At 44.9% G+C, this 15,523-nt stretch overlaps 1 protein-coding gene across 1 annotated transcript in view; it reads right to left on the reverse strand.

The window, feature by feature from the left end:
- The window catches only part of LOC137373152 (collagen alpha-1(XI) chain-like), a 612,019-nt gene that overhangs the window by 143,103 nt on the left and 453,393 nt on the right, over positions 1-15,523 (reverse strand). Inside the window, exon 52 of the mRNA XM_068038011.1 lies at positions 4,335-4,388. Coding sequence (XP_067894112.1) covers positions 4,335-4,388 — 54 coding nt within the window. The remainder of the gene's footprint in view (positions 1-4,334; positions 4,389-15,523) is intronic.

Consider the following 15,523-nt stretch of genomic DNA (forward strand, 5'->3'; position numbering starts at 1 on the left):
TGGAGGATGGAGTGAATGTTGAAGGTGGAGGATGGAGTGAATGTTGAAGGTGGAGGAGGGAGGGAGTGTTGAAGGTGGTGGAGGGAGTGAATGTTGAAGGTGGAGGATGGAGTGAATGTTGAAGGTGGAGGATGGAGTGAATGTTGAAGGTGGAGGAGGGAGTGAGTGTTGAAGGTGGTGGAGGGAGTGAATGTTGAAGGTGGAGGAGGGAGTGAGTGTTGAAGGTGGTGGATGGAGTGAATGTTGAAAGTGGTGGATGGAGTGAGTGTTGAAGGTGGAGGAGGGAGTGAGTGTTGAAGATGGTGGATGGAGTGAATGTTGAAGGTTAAGGAGGGAGTGAATGTTGAAGGTGAAGGAGGGAGTGAATGTTGAAGGTGGAGGAGGGAGTGAGTGTTGAAGGTGGAGGAGGGAGTGAATGTTGAAGGTGGAGGAGGGAGTGAGTGTTGAAGGTGGAGGAGGGAGTGAGTGTTGAAGGTGGAGGAGGGAGTGAGTGTTGAAGGTGGAGGAGGGGGTGAATGTTGAAGGTGGAGGAGGGAATGAGTGTTGAAGGTGGTGGATGGAGTGAATGTTGAAGGAGGTGTTTGGAGTGAGTGTTGAAGGTGGAGGAGGGAGTGAGTGTTGAAGGTGGTGGATGGAGTGAATGTTGAAAGTGGTGGATGGAGTGAGTGTTGAAGGTGGAGGAGGGAGTGAGTGTTGAAGATGGTGGAGGATGGAGTGAATGTTGAAGGTGGAGGAGGGAGAGAATGTTGAAGGTGGAGGAGGGAGTGAGTGTTGAAGGTGGAGGAGGGAGTGAATGTTGAAGGTGGTGGAGGGAGTGAATGTTGAAGGTGGTGGAGGGAGTGAGTGTTGAAGGTGGAGGAGGGAGTGAATGTTGAAGGTGGTGCATGGAGAGAATGTTGAAGGTGGTGCATGGAGAGAATGTTGAAGGTGGTGGATGGAGTGAATGTTGAAGGTGGAGGATGGAGTGAATGTTGAAGGTGGAGGATGGAGTGAATGTTGAAGGTGGAGGAGGGAGTGAGTGTTGAAGGTGGAGGAGGGAGTGAGTGTTGAAGGTGGAGGAGGGAGTGAGTGTTGAAGGTGGTGGAGGGAGTGAGTGTTGAAGGTGGTGGAGGGAGTGAATGTTGAAGGTGGAGGATGGAGTGAATGTTGAAGGTGGAGGAGGGAGTGAATGTTGAAGGTGGAGGAGGGAGTGAGTGTTGAAGGTGGAGGAGGGAGTGAGTGTTGAAGGTGGAGGAGGGAGTGAGTGTTGAAGGTGGTGGAGGGAGTGAGTGTTGAAGGTGGTGGAGGGAGTGAGTGTTGAAGGTGGAGGATGGAGTGAATGTTGAAGGTTGAGGAGGGAGTGAATGTTGAAGGTGGAGGAGGGAGTGAATGTCGAAGGTGGAGGAGGGAGTGAATGTCGAAGGTGGTGGATGGAGTGAGTGTCGAAGGTGAAGGACGGAGTGAATGTTGAAGGTGGTGGAGGGAGTGAATGTTGAAGGTGGTGGAGGGAGTGAGTGTTGAAGGTGGTGGATGGAGTGAGTGTTGAAGGTGGAGGAGGGAGTGAGTGTTGAAGGTGGAGGAGGGAGTGAATGTTGAAGGTGGTGGAGGGAGTGAATGTTGAAGGTGGAGGAGGGAGTGAGTGTTGAAGGTGGTGGAGGGAGTGAATGTTGAAGGTGGTGGAGGGAGTGAGTGTTGAAGGTGGTGGATGGAGTGAGTGTTGAAGGTGGAGGAGGGAGTGAATGTTGAAGGTGGAGGAGGGAGTGAATGTTGAAGGTGGTGGAGGGAGTGAACGTTGAAGGTGGAGGATGGAGTGAGTGTTGATGGTGGAGGAGGGAGTGAATGTTGAAGGTGGTGGAGGGAGTGAATGTTGAAGGTGGAGGAGGGAGTGAGTGTTGAAGGTGGAGGAGGGAGTGAACGTTGAAGGTGGAGGATGGAGTTAGTGTTGATGGTGGTAGATGGAGTGAGTGTTGATGGTGGAGGAGGGAGTGAGTGTTGAAGGTGGTGGAGGGAGTGAGTGTTGAAGGTGGAGGAGGGAGTGAATGTTGAAGGTGGTGGAGGGAGTGAACGTTGAAGGTGGAGGATGGAGTTAGTGTTGATGGTGGTAGATGGAGTGAGTGTTGATGGTGGAGGAGGGAGTGAGTGTTGAAGGTGGTGGAGGGAGTGAGTGTTGAAGGTGGAGGAGGGAGTGAATGTTGAAGGTGGAGGAGGGAGTGAATGTTGAAGGTGGTGGAGGGAGTGAACGTTGAAGGTGGAGGAGGGAGTGAATGCTCTTTGAAAAAAGTGGGTTAGCAGTTTGTAATTTGCTCTCTGACTGTGGAGAGACTGGAGAAGCTGGTATGTTCTCCTTAGAGCAGAGAAGATTGAGAGGAGATTTAATAGAGGTGTTTAAAATCACGAGGCATATCGATACAGTAAATCAGGAGAAACAGTTTCCAGTGACAGGAGGGTCAGTAACCAGAGCGACACAGATTGAAGGTAATTGGTAAAAGAACCAGAGGGGGAGATGAGGAGAATTTTTTTTCACAGTGAATTGTTGTGATCTGGAATGCGCTGCCTGAAAGGGCGGTGGAATCAGATTCAATAATAACTTTCAAAAGGGAATTGGATAAATATTAGAAAGGGAAATATTTGCAGGACTCTGGGGAAAGAGTCGGGTAATGGGACAAATTGGTTAGCTCTTTCAAAGAGCCAGCACAGTTATGATGGGCCGAATGGCTTCCTCCTGTGCTGTTAAATTCTGTGATTTGTACAATGCTCGCTACAGGGGTTTTAAATAAACACCTCTGTCCAAAGTTGGGTCAGAGGATGTTGTATCAACACATTAACCACCATGCACAATGTTTTCCTGATTCAATCTTCCAACCCTTTCCTAATCAAGCTCCCACATTCCCATTGTTTGATTGTGGTTCATCTCCGGCTCATGGAAGGAAGGGCACGAATTCTGATAACTGAAAGGTTTTGGCGTGGAAGCAGTTCCTGTTGAATCTTCCAATGCGCAGTATGTCTGGCTCTTGGCTAAGATGCTAAACCATGCCAACTTGCTTCAAGTGGACTGTTCTGCATCTTCATTCAGTAACTTAACTGCACTCAAATTGTCAGAAGATTGACTTGACACAATGGAACAGCCGGTTTGTGTGTAAGTGATATTCTGAGCTAACACCAGGTTATTACGTGTTCCATTCTCATTATAGAATCAGGCAGCAAAAGAGGAGTCCATTCGGCCCAGCCTGTGCTGGCTCTTTGAAAGAGCCATCCAGTTCGTCCCACTCCCCTGCTCTTTCCCCATAGCCCTGTAAATGTTTCCGTCATCCCTGGGACGGTTCTAGTAAATCTCCTCCGTACCCTCTCCAAGGCCTTGACATCCTTCCTAAAGTGTGGGGCCCAGAATTGAACACAATCCTCCAACTGGGGCCTAATCAGTGATTTATAAAGGTTGAGCATAACTTCCTTGTTTTTGACCTCTAAACCTCCATTAATAAAGCACAGAATCCTGTATGTTTTTTTTTTTAACATCCTTCTCCTTTTAACATTGTGTACCTGTACGCTGAGGTCTCACTATTCTTGCAACCTTTTAAAATTATATTTTTAGTTTATATTGCCTCTGCCATTCTTCCGAGTAAAATGTATCACTGCACACTTCCCTGTGTTAAATTAAATCTACCACGTGTCTGCCTATTCCACCAGTCTGTATGTCTACTTCCTCCACATCTGTTACTATCCCCCTCGTTGTTCACTACATTTCTGATTTTCATGCCATCTGCAAATTCTCAAATTATGCACTGTATTCCCAAGAATAGATCATTAATATATATCAGAAAGAGCAGTGATCCTGCGGGGAATACCCTGCACACTTCCCTCCAGTCTGCAACACAATTATTCACCACTAATCTCTGCTTTCTGAATCTTAGCCAATATCATATCCACACAGCTGCTGTCCCTTTAATCCCAGGGGCTTTCAATTTAGTGACTTAACTGTACTGTCATTGTACAGAGAATTAACGGAGACAATGGGACTGACAGTTTGTGTGTAAGTGATATGCTCAGCTAAGAGCGGGTTATGATTGCTCCATTCTCTAACCAACAAAAGCATACAACTAATTCCAAATGGAACAATGGGAAAGAGACTTTGTTGCTGGAAAAGGGAGCTATGGAAAGAGGAAAATAATTTCAAATGTCTCTGGTTTAGTCGGATTGATGGCTTGCTCACTTGATGTTGATGAATTGTACTAAACACCTCTGTGACTAGACAGCAGCTCGTGTGAATGTGAGAAACAATCCACTCAGGGAACATTCCACTGCCTGCTGCAGATAGAATTTTCCACCAAAGTTCTGTTGCGATGTTTACAGTAACTCACCGAGCGACCCCTCTCCCCAGGAGGTCCTGGATCACCAGCTTCACCCGTCTCACCCTGGAAACAGAAAACAAGATCAATCAACAATAAAAGCTTGCATTTATATAGTACCTGTAACCAAGTTTGGATAGGCTGCAATTGTTTACTTTGGAACAGAGGAGGCTGAAGTGTTAAAATTATGCAGGCCCTAGACAGAGTTGATCAAAAGGATCTGTTTTCATTAGCAGTAACCAGGGGGCAGAGATTTAAAGTAATTGGTGCAAACGTTAGAGAGGAGTTGAGGAGTAACTATTTCACCCAGAAAGTCATAGCCATAGAGTCATAGAGAGACACAGCACTGAAACAGGCCCTTCGGCCGAAAGTGTTGGGGGTCTGGAACTCACTGCCTGAGAGGGTGGTTCAGGCAGAAACCCTCATCATGTTTAAAAAGCACTTGGATATGCACATTAAGTGCTGTAACCTCCAGGGTTACACACCAAGATCTGGACAGCTGTTTTTCAGCTGACACAGACCCAAAAGGCTGAAAGGCCTCCTTCTGTACTGTAAATTTTCTATGTTTTTATTAGTAAAACATGCCAAGGCATTTCGAAGGAGTGATTACTAAGGAGAGAATGTTTTAAACTGAATAGTGGGGGCAAGGGATTAAATTTGGGAAGATGTGGTAAATCAGAGTAGAGACAAGGCAAGAGAGAAAGGTATTAATATGGGAAATAAAGCCTGGCTCGGGTATAAAATTAAAACCTGACCCAGGCCCAACCAGACCACAGTCAACCCGAACCCGACCCAGGCCAGAGTCCTTTAATTATTTTTCACACCCGACCCGGCACGAATCTCCTTCATCTATTCTGGCAGCAAGCTATTCCTGTAGATGGAGTTGTGGGGAATCATGGGTAAGCCTGATCCCGTGACTTCCCGGAAGCAGTGTCCAGCCCGACCCGACCCCGAATGCTGGACTCGGAATTTCGACCCAACCCAGCCCAAACCCGAGTGTACTCGGGTCTAGTCAGGTTCGGGTCAGATCGCCAGGGTTTAATGGGAAATGATAAACAGACTGTGACAGGAAGGGACAGAGCATACAAATCTAAGAGTAAATCAACAGATAAGGCTAGAGGTTACAAAAATAATAAAAGGACAAAACTAAAGGCTCTGTATCTGAATGCACGTAACATTCGAAACAAAACAAATGAACTGAGAGGGCAAACAGAAATAAATAAGTACGATCTGATAGCCATTACAGAGACATGGCTGCAGGACGATATAGATTGGGAGCTGAATATTGAAGGGTACATGGCATTTAGGAAGGACAGGAAGCTAGGAAAAGGTGGAGGGGTAGCTCTGTTAATTAATGATGGTATTAGTGCAATAGAGAGGGATGATCTAAGTTCAGGTAACCAGGATGGAGAAGCAGTTTGGTAGAGATGAGAAATGATAAAGGCAAGAAGTCACTTGTGGGAGTGGTGTACAGACCGCCTAACATTAACCACACGGTGGAACGTGGTGTAAAGGAAGAAATAATGGCAGCTTGTCAGAAAGGTACAGTGATAATTATGGGGGATTTTAACCTACATATAGACTGGAAAAATCAGCTGGGCAGAGGTAGCCTAGATGAGGAGTACATAGAATGTTTGCGGGATAATTTCTTGGAGCAATATGTTCTGGAGCCAACCAGAGGGCAGGGTAGACGAGACCTGGTATTGTGCAACAAGATAGGATTAATTAATGAGCTCATAGTTAAGGTGCCCCTTGGTAGCAGTGATCATAATATGGTTGAATTTTACATTCCATTTGAGGGAGAGAAGAGTGGGTCCAAGACTAATATTTTAAACTGAAATAAGGGCAATTATGAGGGCATGAAAGCAGAGCTAGCTAAAGTGAACTGGCAAATCAGGTTAAGGGATAGGTCAATAGAGATGCAGTGGCAGACATGTAAGGGGATATTTCAGAATACACAGAATAGATACATTTCAATGAGAAAGAAAAATTCTAAGGGTGGGACCCGCCATCCTTGGTTAACTAAAACAGTTAAAGATAGTATCAAACTTAAAGAAAAAGCCTATAATTGTGCAAAGATGGGAGGCAGGTCAGAAGATTGGACAGAATATAAAAAACAGCAAAGAGTGACTAAAAGATTGGTAAGGAAGGTAAAATTAGAGTACGAGAGAAAGCTAGCAAGAAATATAAAGACACACAGTAAGAGTTTCTATAGATATTTTAAAAAGAAAAAAGAGTTAACAAAGTGAGCATTGGTCCTATAGAAAGTGAGTCTGGGGAATTAATAATGGATAATAAGGAGATGGCAGATGAATTGAACAGGTATTTTGCATCGGTCTTCACTATTGAGGATACAAGTAACATCCCAGTATTAACTGTAAGTCAGGAAATGGAAGGGAGGGAGGAACCGAAGAAAAGTACAATCACCAGGGAAGTGGAACTGAACAAATTGTTGGAGCTGTGGGCTGACAAGTGCCTGGGTCCTGATTGACTTCATCCTCGGGTGTTAAAAGAAGTGGCTAGTGAGATAGTTGATGTGTTCGTTTTAATTTTCCAAAATTCCTGAGATTCAGGGAAGGTTCAGTTAGATTGGAAAATAGTGAATGTAAAAGGGAGGGAGACAGAAAACAGGAAACGACAGACCAGTTAGCTTAACATCTGTCTTAGGGAAAATATTAGGAGCTATTATTAAAGATGTTATAGCAGGGCATTTAGAAAAATTCAAGGTAATCAGGCAGAGTCAACATGATTTTGTGAAAGGGAAATCATGTTTAACCAATTTATTGGAGTTCTTTGAGGGAGTTACATGTGCTGTGGATAAAGGGGAACCGGTGGATGTATTGTACTTAGATTTCCAGAAGGCATTTGGTAAGGTGCTACATCAAAGGTTATTGCAGAAAATAAAAGCTCATGGTGTAGAGGGTAACATATTGGCATGGATAGAAGACTGGCTAGCTAACAGGAAACAGAGTAGGCATAAAAGGGTCATTTTCTGGTTGGCAAGATGTAACGAGTGGTGTGCCACAGGGATCAGTGCTGGGGCCTCAACTTTTTACAATTTATATAAATGACTTAGATGAAGGGACCAAAGGTATGATTGCTAGATTTGCTGATGACACAAAGATAGGTAAGAATGTAACTTGTGAAGAGGACATAAGGAGGCTACAAAGGGATATAGATAGGTTAAGTGAGTGGGCAAAGACCTAGCAAATGAAATATAATGTGGGAAAATGTAAAATTGTCCACTTTGGCAGGAAGAATAAAAAAGAAGCATATTATCAAAATGGTGAGAGATTGCAGAACTCTGAGATGCAGAGGGATCTGGGTGTCCTTGTGCATGAATTGCAAAAGGTTAGTATTGAGGTTCAGCATGTAATTAGGAAAGCTAATGGAATGTTATTGTTTATTGCTAGAGGAATTGAATACAAAGGTAGGGAGATTATGTTTCAGCTATACAGGGCATTGGTGAGACCACATCTGGAGTACTGTGTACAGTATTGGTCTCCTTATTTAAGGAAGGATGTAAATGCATTGGAGGCAGTGCAGAGAAGGTTTACTAGACTAACACCTGGAATGGGCGGGCTGTCTTATGAGGAAAGATTGGACAGGCTAGGCTTGTATCCACTGGAATTTAGAAGAGTAAGAGGTGACTTGATTGAAACATATAAGATCCTGAGGGGTCTTAACAGGGTGGGTGTGGAAAGGATGTTTCCCCTTGTGGGAGAATCTAAAACTAGGGGTCATTGTTTAAAAATAAGGGGTCGTCCATTTAAGACAGAGACATTTTTTCTCTTCAAGGGTCGTGAGTCTTTGGAATTCTCTTCCTCAAAAGGCGATGGAAGCAGAGTCAAAGAACAAAGAACAAAGAACACTACAGCACAGGAACAGGCCATTCGGCCCTCCAAGCCTGCGCCAATCTTGATGCCTGCCTAAACTAAAACCTTTTGCACTTCCGGGGCCCATATCCCTCTATTCCCATCCTATTCATATATTTGTCAAGATGTCTCTTAAACGTCGCTATCGTATCTGCTTCCACCACCTCCCCTGGCAGCAAGTTCCAGGCACTCACCACCCTCTGTGTAAAAAACTTGCCTCGCACATCCCCTCTAAACTTTGCCCCTCGCACCTTAAACCTATGTCCCCTAGTAACTGACTCTTCCACCCTGGGAAAAAGCTTCTGACTATCCACTCTGTCCATGCCGCTCATAACTTTGTAAACCTCTATCATGTCACCCCTCCACCTCCGTCGTTCCAGTTAAAACAATCCGAGTTTTCCCAACCTCTCCTCATAGCTAATGCCCTCCAGACCAGTCTTTGAATATTTTTAAGGCAGGGGTAGATAGATTCTTGATAAGCAAGGGGGTGGAAGGTGATCAGGGGTAGGTGGAAATGTTGAGTAATCGGTTCAGCCATGAACGTATTGAATGGCGGAGCAGGTTCGAAGGGCCGAGTGGCCTACTCCTGCTCCTAATTCATATGTTCGTATTATCAAACAAATACAACACCGAGTCACATAGGAGATAATTAGGACAGGTGACCAAAAGCTCAGTCACAGAGATGGGTTTGAAGGAGAGGTAGAGAGGTTGAAGGAGGGATTTCCAGAGCTTAGGGCCCAGACAGCTGAAGGCACAGTTGTCAATGGTGGAATGATTAAAATTGGGATGCTCAGGAGGTCAGAACTGGAGGAGCTCAGAGATCTCAGAGGGTTGTGGGATTGGAGGAGATTACGGACATGGAGAGGGACGAGGACATGGAGGGATTTGAACACAAGGATGAGAATTTTAAAATCGAGGCTCTGCAGGACCAGGAGCCAACGTAGATCAGCGAGCACAGGAGGTGATGGGTAAACTGGACTTGTTGTACATTCGGACATAGGCAGCAAAGTTTTGGATGAGCTGAAGTTTACAGAGGCTGGAGAAGGGAGGCGACTAGGAGAGTGTTGGATTTGTTAAAAATAACAAAATTAACAAGCTAATCTTACCACATAATATTTCCAGGGTTAATCCCATGGTTCCACATTGCCCACAGGGAAAGCCCCACTGATTTCCCATTATCACTAATTCTTCAACACACACATTGGCATTTACAGAGAAAACTGACAAAGACATTACTGACAATAACAAACCCAGATCCATCTCGTTCACCTTCTACCATCCCGATAGACACATGATCCAATGATAAAGGAATTATTGACCAATCACAGTGATCAATCTCTATCAATGATTCGACAACTGACCCAGACATGAGGTAGGAAAAACCCCCAGCGGGGGAGAACTTTGGGAAAAATAGGTCCAAGGTCACCTGTTCCTCCCGAGCTCGCTCCACTAACAACACGTCATGCTTCCAACTCAACAGACTTTCCAGCTGTAGCAGGTAATGCAGATACTGGGGGATTGTCAGGTTGGAGTGTTGAGGAATTAGTCGAAGCAATGGACACTAGGACAGGCACTATGGGATTTGATTAAGCTTTGATCAAACTGGTAATGGAGCTCGAAACTGTAACCTGTTTGGATTCACCAGCTAAAACCCAAAGGTTTTTCTGTAAGTGCTGCTGGGAATCGATGCTTAATTATTGTTCATCATAATTATTACTGTACTGCATAAATAACTGAAAACACGTGACATCTTGAGACCTCGGTTTATTTTCCCGACTAGTACTACATCCTCCAAACAGTTAGGGAGAGATAGAGGAGCAGATATGTAGGCAAATCTCAGAGAGGTGTAAAAATAATAGGGTAATTAGTAGGGGATTTCAACATCCCCAATATTAACTGGGATAGTCTTCGTGCAAAAGGCTTAGATTAGATTAGAGATACAGCACTGAAACAGGCCCTTCGGCCCACCGAGTCTGTGCCGACCATCAACCACCCATTTATACTAATCCTACACTAATCCCATATTCCTACCAAACATCCCCATCTGTCCCTATATTTCCCTACCACCTACCTATACTAGTGACAATTTATAATGGCCAATTTACCTACCAACCTGCAAGTCTTTTGGCTTAAAGGGGGTGGAATTCTTGAAGTGCATCCAGGAGGGGCAGTACTCGAACTAATCCTAGGGAATGAAGCTGGACAAGTGGTAGAAGTATCAGTGGGGGAACATTTCGGGGATAGTGACCATAACTCTAAGATTTAAGATAGTTATGGAAAAGGACAAAGACGGGCCAGAAATAAAGGTACTGAATTGGGGGAAGGTCGATTTCAATATGATAAAACAGGATCTGGCCAAAGTGCACTGGGAGCAGCTACTTGTAGGAAAGTCTACATCAGACCAGTGGGAGATATTCAAAAAGGAAATAGTGAGAGTTCAGAGCCAACATGTACCCGTTAAGGTAAAGGGCAGGACCAACAAGTCCAGGGAACCCTGGTTGTCAAGTGATATAGAGGATTGGATAAGGGAAAGAAAGGAGGCTTATGGCAGATTCAGAGGGCTGAAAACAGGGGAGGCACGAGAGGAGGATAGAAAGTGTAGGGGGGTACTTAAAAAGTAATTCGGAGAGTGAAGAGGCGGCATGAAAAACACTGGTGGAAAGATAAAGGAAAATCCCAAGGCATCGTATAAGTATATTATGGGCAAGAGGATAACCAGGGAAAGAGTAGGGCCTATTAGGGACCAAAGTAGCAATCTGTGTGTGGAGCTGGAGGATGTAGGTGATGTTTTAAATAATTACTTTTCATCTGTGTTCACTATGGAGAAGGACGATGTAGGTGTAGAGATCAGAGAGGGGGATTGTGATATACCTGAACATATTAGCTTTGAAAAGGAGGAGGTATTAGTGGTTTTAGCGGGCTTAAAAGTGGATAAATCCTCAGGCCCAGATGAGATGTATCCCAGGCTGGTATGTGAGGCAAGGGAGGAGATTGCAGGGGCTCTGACACAAATTTTCAAATCCTCTCTGGCCACAGGAGAGGTACCAGAGGACTGGAGGACAGTGAATGTGGTACCATTATTCAAGAAGGGTAGTGGGGATAAACCAGGTAATTACAGGCTGGTGAGTCTGACATCAGTGGTTGGGAAACTATTGGAAATAATTCTGAGGGACAGGATTAATCTCCACTTGGAGAGGCAGGGATTAATCAAGGATAGTCAGCATGGCTTTGTCAACGAGAGATCATGTCGAACAAACTTGATAGAATTTTTCGGGGAGGTGACTAGATGTGTAGATGAGGGTAAAGCAATTGATGTTGTACACATGGATTTCAGTCAGGCTTTTGATAAGGTCCCATCTGGGAGATTGGTCAAGGAAGTAAGAGCCCATGGGATCCAGGGCAATTTGGCAAATTGGATCCAAAATTGGCTTCGTGGCAGGAGGCAGAAGGTGATGGTCGAGGGTTATTTTTGCGATTGGAAGCCTGTGACCAGTAGTGTATCGCAGGGATCGGTGCTGGGATCCTTACTGTTTGTAGTGTACATTAATGATTTAGACGTGAATACAGGATTTATGATCAGTAAGTTCACAGATGACATGAAAATTGGTGGTGTCGTAAATAGTGAGGAGGAAAGCCTTAGATTACGGGACGATATAGATGGGCTGGTAAGATGGGCAGAGCAGTGGCAAATGGAATTTAATCCTGAGAAGTGTGAGGTGATGCATTTTGGGAGGACTAACAAGGCAAGGGAATTTACAATGGATAGTAGGACCCTAGGAAGTACAGAAGGTCAGAGGGACCTTGGTGTACTTGTCCATAGATCACTGAAGGCAGCAGCACAGGTGGATAAGGTGGTTCAGAAGGCTTATGCGATACTTGCCTTTATTAGCTGAGGCATAGAATATAAGAGCAGGGTGGTTATGATGGAGCTGTATAAAAAGCTAGTTCGGCCAGTTCTGGGCACCACACTATAGGAAGGACGTGATTGCACTGGAGAGGGTGCAAAGGAGATTCACCAGGATGTTGTCTGGGCTGGAGCATTTCAGCTATGAAGAGAGGGGGAGGGGGGACCTGATTAAGGTATACAAAATAATGAGGGGCATAGACAAGGTCGATAGGAAGAACCATTTTCCCTTCGCGGAGGTGTCAATAACAAGGGGGCATAGATTTAAGGTAAGGGACAGGAGGTTTAGAAGGGATTTGAGGAAAATATTTTTCACCCAGAGGGTGGTTGGAATCTGGAACACACTGCCTGAAGAGGTGGTAGAGGCAGGAACCCTCACAACATTTAAGAAGTATTTAGATGAGCACTTGAAACTCCATAGCATACAAGGTTACGGGTCAAGTGCTGGAAAATGGGATTAGAATTGTTAGGTGCTTGATGGCTGGCACAGACACGATGGGCCGAAGGGCCTGTTCCTGTGCTGTATAACTCTGATTAAAATATACATAAGATTCACCCCAACCTCTAATATCTTGGCTCCCAATTCAGATTGCTTGTATTAACAACTTTAAATTAAAAAATTTAGAGTTGTTTGCAAAAATTGATTGTAATGACAAGAACAAAGAACTGTACAGCACAGGAACAGGCCATTCGGCCCTCCAAGCCTGCGCCGATCTTGATGCCTGCCTAAACTAAAACCTTCTGCACTTCCGGGGCCCAAATCCCTCTATTCCCTTCCTATTCATATATTTGTCAAGATGTCTCTTAAACATTGCTATCGTACCTGTTTCCACCACCTCCCACCTTCCACCTCTGTCCATGCCGCTCATAACTTTGTAAACCTCTATCATGTCGCCCCTCCACCTCCGTCGTTCCAGTGAAAACAATCCGAGTTTTTCCAACCTCTCCTCATAGCTAATACCCTCCAGACCAGGCAACATCCTGGTAAACCTCCTCTGTACCCTCTCCAAAGCCTCCACGTCCTTCTGGTAGTGTGGCGACCAGAATTGCACACAATATTCTAAGTGTGGCCTAACTAAGGTTCTGTACCCTTCTTAGTTGGAATGAGTGATGTTAATTCTGCTTCTTACTCTCTGACCCTCTTTGTAGGGTCTATTCCACAGTTGGTGTCTGTCATTAATTCGTCGGAATGTTGCTGCATTTGATCTAAATGTGCCCAGAGCAAATGAAATCTGATCTGGGTTTGGTGGGAATGGGATCGAGAGTTGGTGCAGTTCATTAACCCTGATTACTAATGGACTGTGGTTTCTGGACTCCCCCACAAGTGGAAACATGTTCTCTGCAACTCCCCTTACAAATCCTTTCATATTCTTAAAGCCCTCTATCAGGTCACCCCTCAGCCTTCTCTTTTCTGGAGAAAAGAGCCCCAAACTGTTCAATCTTTCCTGATAATTCTAGGCGTTCAGTTCTGGTATCATCCTTGTGAATCTTTTTTGCACTTTCTCCAGTGTTGGGGAATGAGCCCGGCCAGGTGGTTGAAGTTTCAGTAGGGGACTACTTTGGGAATAGTGATCACAATTCCGTAAGTTTTCGAATACTCGTGGACAAAGACGAGAGTGGTCCCAAAGGAAGAGTGCTAAATTGGGGGAAGGCCAACTATACCAAAATTCGGCAGGAGCTGGGGAATGTAGATTGGGAGCAGCTGTTTGAAGGTAAATCCACATGTGATATGTGGGAGGCTTTTAAAGAGAGGTTCATTAGCGTGCAGGAGAGACATGTTCCTGTGAAAATGAGGGATAGAAATGGCAAGATTAGGGAACCATGGATGACAGGTGAAATTGTGAGACTAGCTAAGAGGAAAAAGGAAGCATACATAAGGTCTAGGCGGCTGAAGAAAGACGAAGCTTTGAAAGAATATCGGGAATGTATGACCAATCTGAAACGAGGAATTAAGAGGGCTAAAAGAGGTCATGAAATATCTTCAGCAAACAGGGTTAAGGAAAATCCCAAAGCCTTTTATTCATATATAAGGAGCAAGAGGGTAACTAGAGAAATGATTGGCCCAATCAAGGACAAAGGAGGAAAGTTATGCGTGGAGTCAGAGAAAATGGGTGAGATTCTAAACGAGTACTTTGCATCGGTATTCACCGAGGAGAGGGACATGACGGATGTTGAGGTTAGGAACAGATGTTTGATTACTCTAGGTCAAGTCGGCATAAGGAGGGAGGAAGTGTTGGGTATTCTAAAAAGCATTAAGGTGGACAAACCCCCAGGTCCGGATGGGATCTATCGCAGGTTACTGAGGGAAGCGAGAGAGGAAATAGCTGGGGCCTTAACAGATATCTTTGCAGCATCCTTAAGCACGGGTGAGGTCCCGGAGGACTGGAGAATTGCTAATGTTGTCCCCTTGTTTAAGAAGGGTAGCAGGGCAAATCCAGGTAATTATAGACCGGTGAGCCTGACGTCAGTGGTAGGGAAGCTGCTGGAGAAGATACTGAGGGATAGGATCTATTCCCATTTGGAAGAAAATGGGCTTATCAGTGATAGGCAACATGGTTTTGTGCAGGGAAGGTCATGTCTTACCAACTTAATAGAATTCTTTGAGAAAGTGACAAAGTTGATTGATGAGGGAAGGGCTGTAGATGTCATATACATGGACTTCAGTAAGGCGTTTGATAAGGTTCCCCATGGTAGGCTGATGGAGAAAGTGAAGTCGCATGGGGTCCAGGGTGTACTAGCTAGATGGTTGAAGAACTGGCTGGGCAACAGGAGACAGAGTAGCAGTGGAAGGGAGTTTCTCAAAATGGAGACGTGTGACCAGTGGTGTTCCACAGGGATCCGTGCTGGGACCACTGTTGTTTGTGATATACATAAATGATTTGGAGGAAAGTATAGGTGGTCTGATTAGCAAGTTTGCAGACGACACTAAGATTGTTGGAGCAGCAGATAGTGAAGGGGACTGTCAGAGAATACAGCAGAATATAGATAGATTGGAGAGTTGGGCAGAGAAATGGCAGATGGAGTTCAATCAGGGCAAATGCGAGGTGATGCATTTTGGAAGATCCAATTCAAGAGTGAATTATACAGTAAATGGAAAAGTCCTGGGGAAAATTGATGTACAGAGAGATTTGGGTGTTCAGGTCCATTGTTCCCTAAAGGTGGCAACGCAGGTCAATAGAGTGGTCAAGAAGGCATACGGCATGCTTTCCTTCATCGGACGGGGTATTGAGTACAAGAGTTGGCAGGTCATGTTACAGTTGTATAGGACTTTGGTTCGGCCACATTTGGAATACTGCGTGCAGTTCTGGTCGCCACATTACCAAAAGGATGTAGATGCTTTGGAGAGGGTGCAGAGGAGGTTCACCAGGATGTTGCCTGGTACGGAGGGCGCTAGCTATGAAGAGAGGTTGAGTAGATTAGGA

Source organism: Heterodontus francisci, chromosome 8 (genome assembly GCF_036365525.1).
Source record: "Heterodontus francisci isolate sHetFra1 chromosome 8, sHetFra1.hap1, whole genome shotgun sequence".
In the NCBI taxonomy this organism is placed as follows: Eukaryota; Metazoa; Chordata; class Chondrichthyes; order Heterodontiformes; family Heterodontidae; genus Heterodontus; species Heterodontus francisci.